The sequence below is a fragment of the Mesitornis unicolor genome, unplaced genomic scaffold (genome assembly GCF_000695765.1).
Source record: "Mesitornis unicolor isolate BGI_N332 unplaced genomic scaffold, ASM69576v1 scaffold29979, whole genome shotgun sequence".
Classification (NCBI taxonomy): domain Eukaryota; kingdom Metazoa; phylum Chordata; class Aves; order Mesitornithiformes; family Mesitornithidae; genus Mesitornis; species Mesitornis unicolor.
Genome location: NW_010205776.1, coordinates 69,638 through 80,967, shown reverse-complemented (window position 1 = coordinate 80,967; position 11,330 = coordinate 69,638). Strand labels below are relative to the sequence as shown.

Here is an 11,330-nt window from a genome sequence, read left to right as displayed (position 1 = left end):
TTCCATGCTTTTTTTCTGGAGAGCAATCACGTAGGTTTTGCTCTTCGGTGGGGGTGGGTTTGAAAGAGCAAAGCAACCTGCCAGCTCAGCTGAGTCCTGCCACGGCCTTGTTGGTGTTTTTCCCCTTGGAGATCTGTTACCAACAGCCGGGATGAGCAGGATGTGCACCAGTCGCTTGACAGATACCACTCTCTTTGCTGCAGGGCTTGAGTGAATATAAGAGAAACTTCAGATGGAAAACCCCAGAGTTTTGTAGCCCGTCCCAACAGCAGAAATCTCTGTGGGCAGGACTTCGGTCGGATCAGTTTGGTAAGCCCCCTGAAAGCAAATCACAGCACTCTTGCAAACCGTAGCGCTGTCCAAGCTGGCACTGGTAACGATAAGCCTGGGCCACGGGACGCCGAGAGGTTTGCTGTGACTGAGTGCCTGACCACTTGTTGTGTATATAATTTGTGCACTTCGTACAGGTAAAAGTATATTCCTGGCCATGGTTTAGAATATGTTTTTGAATGCCATATTCTTTCTGGCTACACTGAAACTTTATTGTAATGTCATTGCTATTTATATAAAATCTGAAAAAAATGTGGTTTCTGACTTGCAGCATAAGCTGAGTCCCAAACTTGTAGCACAGATGCAGTGTTAACCCATACAGGCTGTGCAGCAGGAGGCATTGGGTTGCATGTGGTGCATGGGAACAGTAAGTTAAATTCCATATTTAAGAGGAAACTAACTTAGGACAAAGTTTCATACAAAGTCAAATTGAAATTAAGACTAACAGGGGCAGCTAACTGGAAAAAAAGAGTATTAAACAGAAAAGCTTCTGATGCTGTAATCTAGGAGTTAGGAGTTGTAGACATCATCATGGCAGGAAAATGTGGGGTTGGAAAATAGAAGACAAAGGAAATAGCATCTGGATTGAAAGGCCCGTGGGAAGTTGAGGAACAGGAGTAAGCTGGAGAGTGATGACAACTGCAGTGCTTTGAAAAGGAGCAGTGAAAAAATAGGAATTATTGTAGTGGCACAAGACTAGATTAACAAAATTGTGCAATTCAGTGCAACCACGCAATGCAGTCTGTGCAATTAGAGTCCAGTATATTCATTCCTTCAGTATGATAAGTGTTCTAAATTATGGCCTAGCAATTAAGAACCGTCCACTGGGAGTAGGGTTTGGTTTTGGTCGAGATGCTAGACATTTTAATAAAAACTTGAATTTTGTGAAAGATTATATATATTTCTCCTTTCTTCCATGACTTCAAAATATCTGTTTCTTTAACTTGGCTTTCTGTAGCACATGGCTCTGTGTATGGGTACCTGTATTGAAGAGTATAACTTCCACAAATTCTGAAACATCTGAACATCCAAACACTTTAACTTTTAAAAATTGTGATCTGTGCTGCTTTTCCAGTCAAACTAAACTGAAAATTTTACAAGACTTGCAATAAAGTAACAAGTTAGCAATATGGCAGTTTCTCTTCCTCCTCACATTGTAGTGGTGTTTTTGTGTGTGCTTGGTGTAGTTTTCCTACTGTAGTTTTTTTGCATTCATTTTCACTGCCACGTCTTTTCTGGCCGTTGAACCATCTACATCTTCAAATGTCGCTCTAGACACCGCACAGGACTTGCAGTTTGTTACTGATAATTCATGTTGAAACATGTAGTTCGCAGTTTAAGAATGAATTTGAGGATCACCAGGAAGTTAACAGCTGCAGGTGCTGTTCCTTCCTGCTACATTTGCAGTGTTTTTTCCGCTGGAGTTATTTCCTACCACCTGTATGTGTAGTCGGATATCCAAACTTTCTAGATACCTTTTAACCATAGGTTGTTCTGTCTTTCTGTGCTGCTTTTTCATGAGATACGAGTTTCTCTCTGTCCTAGAAAGTGTTTCTTTCAGCAAGTTAGGGACCTTCACATATTTTTCCTTCGCAGTTGAGCATTTTGCAGTTCGGTTATGATTGCCCACTTTAAATGTGTTCAGTTCAGTCCTCTTCTTAAACTGGTGGAGTAATTTGATTTTCTTCTGTTTGTATAAAGGCCAACAATTCTTCAAAATAACTTGATACATGGTTTTGTTGCATAATCTTTTTACAGTTTTGGAAATGTTTCTGTCTTCATACTATAAAAAGTCACCAATTATCTGCGATGGTTTTAAATCACAGTTGTGTTAGATGGATAGGGATCTGTCACTGTCCTGTCACAGCTGGTGAGAACCTGTTCAGCCAGGTGTATTGTGCCTGTGTCATGAGAAGTGTTTGTGGCGTACTGTGTCACTGCAGGTTGGTTATGCTTTATCTGTGTTAACCACAATCTATTCACTGGCTGTGTTAATTTTGTCGTTACTGTTCAACTCCCAGAATCAACATGCAAAAGATTGTCCTGTGGCCCTATTTGGTTTATAGGGTTTTATCCAACATAAACTTGGAGAACAATCTTCCTGTCCCTTTAGTGGAAAGGAAGGACATTTGCAGATAGGAAAAAAGACAGAATTTCACAGCTGTGCTCATAATTCATAGGCTGTCATTGCTCAAAGATACTAAATTGTAGTTTTTTCTAATAATCAGTTGTATGATAAACTTTAATTTTATTCTTGTAATAGAGTGATATTATGTGTTCAATAGAATGTTTTGTTAAACCTAATATGTCTTTTTCAGGAATCACAAGAGAACCAAACTTCATTTCCAAGAGAAGGGTACCTTACCATGATCCGCAGATTTCAAAATCCTTTGAATGGACAGCAGACTGTGATTTGAATGACCCACCTGAAACTGAAGCTCTTAGGACTGCAGAGTTGCACACAGACCACGACAACGACAATGATGTGAATCAGGAAGAAGTTGAAACACCAGAAGGACCCAGACTGCCGCCAAAAGTTCAGTCACATTCAGTAGATTCTAGAGGTGAAACAGCTCTTGCCCTTGCAGAAGACAACATGGAAAGATCGCCCTCTGATGCTCCACCAAATCAAAATGAAGCATTTTCCTCTCCACAAAAAGAATTAGAAAAAATTGATAATGGGGTAAGGGAAGATATTTTTTTAAATCGACCAGTATGAAAATTACTAATCTGATACTTAGAGTAATTTAATGCACATACACCAGCCTTTTTTGTCTAACTCCTTAGTTCTCTATTTTGACTTTCTGCATTGTAGCTTCTCTGTTGGGAGAACAGTACTTTTGAGACCAGATTTTGGTTCGACTTAGATCGATAGGGATTTACCCTTCGTGTGCCATCACTATTGACTTCAGTTTAAACAAGGATTTAGCCAATAATGCATAGACTTTTTGGTGGTGTTGGCTATAATGAGAAAATGTACTTTATGTTCATTTAATTCATACAACCAAAAAGCAAACTATTGGTTTGAAAGTGTGTGTTGAAAGATACCTGACTTGCAAAACATTGTAGGAAAGGGAACAATTGGTGTTATTTATTTCTCTTTTCATGTTGTCAGCTTCACAGAGTCCTTCAGAGGAAAGCAGGCATGAATATTTCACGTTTAAATACTTTCCCCAGGAGTTCTGAATATCAAAGCCAGTTTGTTTGGAAGAGTCCTCATGAAAAGTCACCAATACTTGCAGCTGAACAGGTAACTTTAAAGAATCCAGAAAGTAAATGAATATTTTCTTTTATGTATCAGCAAGGTTGCTTATCTTCCAGGATTTCCTTTCTTCCTCTTTTGGCAGGGGAACGACAAACTTGAATGTTGTTACATGATTTTTTTTCTCTCAATATATACAGGAGTGCAGTATAATTAGATTTGTTTCCCTGGTCTGTTTACTTGTTCTCCTTCCCCTTGGTTATATTCCATCCTTTCTAACATGACTGTTTTCTTCTGTTTGCACCAATGTACCTTAGGATCTCCAAGATCCTACTCAATGTTACCCTTAATTTTTGTAATTTTTTATTATCTAGTATATAGCTAATCAGCAGAGGAATGTTCAGGTGTTCTGTACTGTAACAATGTGTCTTGCCACTGAAATAATTCAGGTTTCACTGTTTATTTTCATGGTCTTATATGGGTTACCAGAGTTTCTTAGTCTCAGTCTCTGTGCATATATACTTCTAAGCCCTGCAGTGCATCTCTGTAGTGCTTTTTCTTTCATGAGAACTGCTTATATTTAAAAGTGGGAGTTTTCTGATTTTAAGGTACTTTTGTGACATTTTAATACATCTCATGAGTTTTTTGACTTTGTAGGATTGGAAATGCTGCTATTTCTAATCAGACCATAAAGAGTAAGTGACTATGAGACTGCTTTGTGTTTTCAATTAATTGTTACTTTTACCAGGACTTAGGAGACTCAGTCCATCTTTTGATCATTTTACAGTATAAAATAGGCACATCTGCTTTTATTATGTCTTCTGCTTCTTCACTAGGATCGTATACATTAATGGGATTACTGCAGATGAAGCATATTCTGTTTTTACCCACAGGTAGCAGATTTGTTCAGTTAACAGTTGGTAACTAGGATCAATCACTATCCTCTATTTTTCTGTTGGAATGCCAAGCAGGTGTCTTTCCAAATAAAGAAAACTTGTGTTAGTGAACTGCAGTAAAAACAGTGTTTGACCACAGTTTAACTGTATCTGACTCGGTCACATTTAAATGTCGTTTTATCAGATTAAGTTTCAATTTGTCCTAGAAGTTATTTAGTCTGCACGTGCTGTATTTGTACATATGACAGTCTCTCTGCTCACATGTGAGTGTATTTGCATGTATTGGTTAACTGATTTTGAAAATATAATCTTAAAGTAAGCAAATCACCCTCTTTCTTTTTTTTTATTTCCCCCCTAGGTTATTTGCAACACAAGTAAACCCATGCCTCTGTTTAAATCTCCTGCAATTACTGCTGAAACTGCACCTGAGAGAAATCTCAAAGGGTCTTCTCCTGTTCAGGGTCCGCAAGAGAGAGGTGGTTCAGAAGAGAGAGAATTTCTGGTTTGTGAACAAGTAAGTATTTCCCTAAAAGAAAGGCATTAGTATACTTCTATAATTTTGATTGTTCTTTTCTCTTTTGTGGGAGTGGGTTTATTCTGAAATTTTTTATTTACATATTAGAGCTGTTGCTAATGTCACTGAACTCAGTGGTTTTGCTATATAAGACTGAAAATACCTTTACAGCTCTGTTTGCTCTGAGGGGTTTCTGTAGTGGGTTCTGTAGTTTCTGTAGTGCATTTGTTCAGTTTACAATGACATTTTAAGTGTGTTTTTCCTGTCACCTTTATTTATGAGTTTTCAAGTAGGTTCTTCTTTTTTTTTTATTTTAATTGAAACTGTGTTTTTAGTCATTAGGATAGCTTCTGAAATCTGAATCTCTGATTTATACTCTCATTGGTAGCAGTGTAGTCTGTTGGTATATAGGAGGGCTGGATGGGAGGTCTGGAACTTTTTGGATCTCATAAATCAAACATAGTGTGAATTAGAGAAAAATATTTTGATGTATGGAAGATGCCACAGCTGGAACTGATTTTCAGCCAATAGTTATAATTTGAAGAAACCTGGAGGAAGGGTTACAATTTCCCTTTGGCTTGATAAGTTGAAAGGTAAGTAATTGTATTTAGCACAGGGCTATAACAGGACATTGTGTACCCTACGTAGGCTCTGTTACTCAGTTCAAAACACTAAAATGTCTTTTATGAAAGTAATTTGTCTGTCTGGGGCCTCGCATTTCCATGTCTTGCTGTTGGCTTGGACAAACTGAAGTGGACTTTTAGGAAACATGGCTATGGCTGTTTTACCAGATACATTTAATGAAATGGAATTGTATCAAACAGACCTTCTAAAATGGGCAAGAGCAATTTAGACTGCATGTCAGCTACCCTGTTTTGCAAGGTGTACATGTGAATGCCTATTGTTGTAGCAAGCTGTCTAAATACCTGCACGTTAGCTAGCCATCCTTCAGGTAGAGAGACCATGTAGGGGTCTCTTCAGTGCCCATCTCTGTTCCTTGATGAAACAGAAAAAGCTGTTGTCAGACAACATGTTCAATATTACCATTTCTGAGCAAAACACATACTTAACATGGAGGGCCTATGGCTCAGATCAAGCCGTTGGTAACTTTGAGGTTCTAAAAGATGATTGTTTGCTTGGAGGCTTTATATAAAACTCAGAGCTGCCCAGTGCTTTAAATGCCATCTGGAAATGAGGAAATTTTAGGTCCCCTTTTGCTGCTTCCAGCAGATATGAAGAAAGCTTGAAAGCCATGAGGCTTTCAGGAAGCATTTCTTTGTTTTTAATCTTGAAAATTCCATTTATGTTTTCTAAAGAGGGCTAATAAAGTAAAGAAAGAGAAGTCATGAGAAGGGAATTTTGGTGAAAGTGTCTAAAACACCTTTTGTGTATACTGATACCTCTTCTCTGGTGAATATCTTGAAAAAGGTTTTGAGGATTTTAGTGGGGTTCCCCCCCCCCTTTTTTTTTTCTCTTGAATTTGAACAATATCTGTGAAGATCTCTGATAGAATCAGAAATCACTCATGAGATTTCAAAGAGGATAAAAGAAGCAGGAAAAAAATATCTTTGATGTGGAAACTGAACAAGTCAGTCTGGCCCTTTATAAACCAGAATGGCAGCAAATTAAAAAATTGCCTTTTGGTTTATTATAAATTGGTGTATATTGCTTGACTATAAAGCTAAGAGTTTTTATTTTTTTTCATTTGTTCCAAATTCCAGAAATATACATGTTAAGTCATACAGAACTCTGTTTAGAATGCACAGGTATTGTATTATTTTATTTCTGTGTTTCATGTTAAATTCATTTTGTAAAGCATACAAAATGGATCATCTAACTAACTGAACGTTGCACTCAGAATCTTAGCTTTGACATTTTGCTAGTTTATTTTTTGTATTAACAAAGGCACGTAATATTACTGTTTGTATTAAATATGTAAAACAACACTAAAATAAAATTAACTTTTTGCAAAAGCTTGATGTCAAAAGGAATGTGAGGGTTTTCAGATTGACAGCTAATGTGGTATTTTTAAAATTATCTTTGCCGTAGAGTAAGAGGGAAGAACCGTTTCAAAAGCCAGCAGAAGATGCAGCAAAACAAGGGAAATCAGAACAGAAACATCCTAAACAAAAAAATAAGCAACATATCAGTCCAAAGCCCCTCTCTTTACATACAAGTCGTGGGTATGTATAAAATAGGAAAACCTAGCCTAGTGAATAGGTGTACAGCAGCCGAATATTTAGAATGGTGGACGATGGGCCTTTAACCACACCATGCTACAGTTGCAGGGGCAAATGCCTCCTTGCACCACTGGCTTTGAGCTTCCAGTGGCTATGTCTAAACCTGGTGTTGATTTGTACTCCCTTTTCTGTGTAGTGGAAGTCAAAGCTTGGAACCACACTCATTCAATTGAACCTTCTGATGCATTAATAACATTATTAATAAATTTAACGTGAATTAAATTGGTGCAGTGCCGCTACTAAACTTAGCAAGTGCTTTGGAAGTTGTAATCACTTCTCAAACTGCTCTCCTGTGCTTGCTTCATGTACTTGATGTCTGCTTTTTCTAGTCCATATCACCTTCTGTCTCAGTGTAGCAAAAGTAACACATGAGGTAAAGGGAAATAAATCTGTCCCATTTAGGGTAATCTGGCAAGCTTGGAAATAAAATGAAAGTGTAAGTTACTGAGGGCTATGCAAGTATCTTTTTCTTCTGCCACATACCTACATTGCAGGAACTGAACTCATATGTCCATTTTCTACACATCTGAAAAATGCCGAGAGACATAAATGTCCAGAATGGATGTAGGTTTTAGAATGCATAAATTAATTAATCTCTGCTATCTTTGTGCTTAATGTACATCACAGCGATTGCTTCCATTCATTTGACTTTCTGGCAGTGTGAAGGTATTAGAAGAGAGGTGGAAAAGGAGACTTACCTAGGTCTGAATGCTGTTGGGTATTGGGAGATAATTACAAAATGGTCACCCAAAATACTATGAAATAAAATTGCTTTATGAAAAGGTGAACGGATGTGATGTAGTTAAAACCTTTAACTCTCTGGTTTTCACAGCTCTTTGATGTAGTAGATTGTAGTCAATTTTGCAGTGAGTAGTGTGTAAAAATCTTGATAATTTGCTAAGGCTTTTCTTATTTAAGGAGGAATTTCAGCCTCTTGTGTGGTAGAACAAGAAAAAAGTTTCTGAAACAGTAACTGTCAAAATGTTCAAGTTCTCAACTGCAGATAGGACTGTCACATTGTATGCAACCTGTGTTGCATGGCTTTAACAGCAGAATGACTGGGATCAAGGTACAGCAGTGATGTGTTTTTTGAGCTAATCCATTAGTTTTGCAACCAAAGCTGAAGGAATTCTGTCAGTTTCAAAGAAAGGGTCATATGGGAAGAAATTTTCAATATAAAGGGATTTTTGCAAAGATATTTTTGACAGGGTGCATTTTCTTCTCTGACTTCAGGCTTTTGTGATCTGTTTCTGAAGAAGGACTGGAAAAGAGAGCTTTTTCACCCAATGCTGAATATATGAAAATTGAGTTAGTAATGATCTGAAGCAAAATTAAAAACCTTTTTTAGTTTTAAGGTTAGAAATCCACAGTTCAGTGCTTAAGGTCTTCAAGTATTGCTTATTTCCTGCTTTAGGTTAGTTGATGTTAATTTTTCTGTGTGTGTATGTATGTGTGTGGCAGAAGGGAAAAAGAATCCATCTTTACGAGTACTGAGATTTTTTGAAGGTCTAAGCCAGTAGGACATAGTTAGATGAATTATACTCACTGTGGTTCTGGTAGTCGGATGTTTCTAGACCCATCAGTTCACCTCACCCGCATGCAGAGTGGCTTTAGAGTGGAGTTCTTAGAAGGAAATATCTTGGACACGCTCATGCCAAACCAGGCACTTTTACATAAATGCACCTTTATCAGTGACTTAAACCAAGATGCTCCACTTTGCGCTGAAGTAATCGAAGCTTAGTGTGTATTATGTTCTGCTGATCTAGCTGCCAGGGAAAAAGCTTCTGCTAGAACAGTTTTGTGAGGAAAAACCAACCCGAGTAAGTACTTGAAGAGCCACCGACTGTGAGTGAGCTTTTTCACAACTTTCTTGGTTGTGTTGGATGAGCTGTATTCAAAGCATGTGTTTTTCACATGTCAGCCTGGCATTTAGGTGCAAGTATAGTTATGATTGTGGATACAATTTTACAAGTGCTCTTAAATAGTATTCTGGATATCAAGCTTTACTCTTTCTGTCTTTTTTTCCTGTCCTTATCCTTGAATTCGTAGGAAGATGAACACTGAGTATAGATCAAAATTTTTGTCTCCAGCCCAGTATTTTTACAAAGATGGAGTTTGGTCTCGTATCAGGAGTAAAGTTCCCAACCAGGTGAGTATTCTTAAAATATCTAAAGCCTGAGTATGCTTTGTATTTTGATTTTTATATGCTAAAACCTTTGACTTGTAGTGTTTATATACGGCTAGATACGGTTTTGAGATTGTAGTGCTAGTGACTCAAGCTCCCAAACCTGAGTATACAAAGAAGATTACGTTCTGACAAGCCAGTATAATACGTAGTAAGAAAAAATAAAAAGAGACGTTGTGACTTAGAGACTATGTGAATGTGACATGCAAAGTGAGGGAGAAGCTTTCTTGCTGAAAAGGGGATTGCAGAGAAAACTAGAAAGAAGTCACTTGAGAGTAGGCATGAAGAATTCAAAAAAGAATTATTAATATGTTTAGGGCCTTCTAAATGAAGGAGTTGTGCTGTGTAGCTAGAAGAGCCAAATTAATTTCAAGACTCTAATAACAAATGTTTTATTGATTACTTAGATTATGCACGCACTTTTATGTATGCATACGTACCTTAGATCCTAGTAAGAGTTCATGTAAAAGATGTTTATAATTGGAATTACCTCAATTTCTCCTCTTTCTATTAGACTTTAAATCACAGGGGCATGTGTCGTGGTTTAACCGCAGCTGGCAGCTAAGCCCTCCCTGAGCTGCTCTCTCACTCGTACCCAGTGGGATGGGGGAGAGAATCAAAAGGGTAAAAGTAAGAAAACTTGTGGGCTGGGATAAGGACAATTAAATAGGGAAAGCAAAAACTGCTTATGCAAGCAAAGGAATATAAGGAAAGCATTCACTACATATCTGTGTTATCACCACTGTTTTTATCACAGATTCAAAATGTAGCCCCATACAAGCTACTCTGAAGAAATTTAGCTTTATCCAAGCCAAAACCAGTATAGCATATCAAACTAGTTTTGCTAGGAGACAAATATTATTTAGCTTATGTAAATGTGATACTGTGTGGGAATTGTTCTATATACTTCTACCAAATTTGCTATTAATTTGTTAATATTTCCATATATACCATTGAGGTTTATAACTCTTAAATAAGAAGGTTTTTTGTGGATGTAGTGAAAATAAAGGAGCAGCTTGGAATTTTCCAGTCTTTAAGACAGGCTGGAAGAAAACCAAGGTTAATTCTTAAAACCTCTGTTAATACAAGAATAAAAATCCTGATAGACCTGATCCTTGGCCAGGATTATTTATTTTTTTTTTTTAGCATCCATCAATATTTCTGTTTCAAGAACTACAGCGTGGGATCCGACATGACTAAAACAGTAGGACTGAATAAAATAAAATATTTAATTGACGGCTGAGACATAGGAAAGAATCTAGCCATTTGTCAGATATGTGAAGAGCATATCAATGGGAGTATGCATAACTTGGAAAAATTCTCAAGTGCATCAGTTTGATTGTAAAGCAACAAAGGGACTTGGGCTGTTCACAGTATAGGCTGCCCCACAGTCCTTTTGGTTTTTGTATCATTCCATACCTGTTCCCATTGGGAACTGACACGTAGAGAAATGCACTGACACGTAGAGAAACGTTCTTCAAAGCTGTATCTAACCTCTGCCTCCGATGGGTTGTTGACTCAACCCTACTGAAGGTGCCTACAGAACATCTTTTGCTTAAGTGATGATATGATAAGCACTGACTGATCCAGTCTAGTTTTCCCTTAGTTGGGACCACACACGCGTAACTTTGGGTCCAAAGCTGACTTTCTGAAGTTCTGAGCCAAAACAGGCAAAGACCGTAATAGAATCCTGGTATGACCTTAGCCATAGTCATTACTCCTGGACTGCTACCCTACAGGGCGTTATTAAGGGTTGCTTAAAGCAGGCGCATGAAAAAATCTCTTTGAATTACCCTTTTGAAAAATTAATGTGGGCAATTCATAATCGCAGTAGGACTCTCTGGGGCCTGTGTCCTGCTGAGATAATGCTGCCCACTAAGTCGCTGAAGGAGACTGTTGTCCTTTGTACTTCTTCACAATTCACTGGAGACGTAGTATTCTTCCTCCCTCTGCAGTGTCCTGT

The 11,330-nt window shown here is 37.7% G+C and overlaps 1 protein-coding gene across 1 annotated transcript in view; it reads left to right on the top strand.

Annotated features, from left to right (window-relative positions):
• Nucleotides 1-203: 203 nt before the first annotated feature.
• The window catches only part of MDM1 (Mdm1 nuclear protein homolog (mouse)), a gene marked incomplete at its 5' end in the record, with an annotated part of 20,681 nt that continues 9,554 nt past the window's right edge, over nt 204-11,330 (top strand). Inside the window, 6 exons of the mRNA XM_010191532.1 lie at nt 204-309; nt 2,649-3,013; nt 3,446-3,580; nt 4,787-4,942; nt 6,992-7,125; nt 9,232-9,331. Coding sequence (XP_010189834.1) covers nt 204-309; nt 2,649-3,013; nt 3,446-3,580; nt 4,787-4,942; nt 6,992-7,125; nt 9,232-9,331 — 996 coding nt within the window. The remainder of the gene's footprint in view (nt 310-2,648; nt 3,014-3,445; nt 3,581-4,786; nt 4,943-6,991; nt 7,126-9,231; nt 9,332-11,330) is intronic.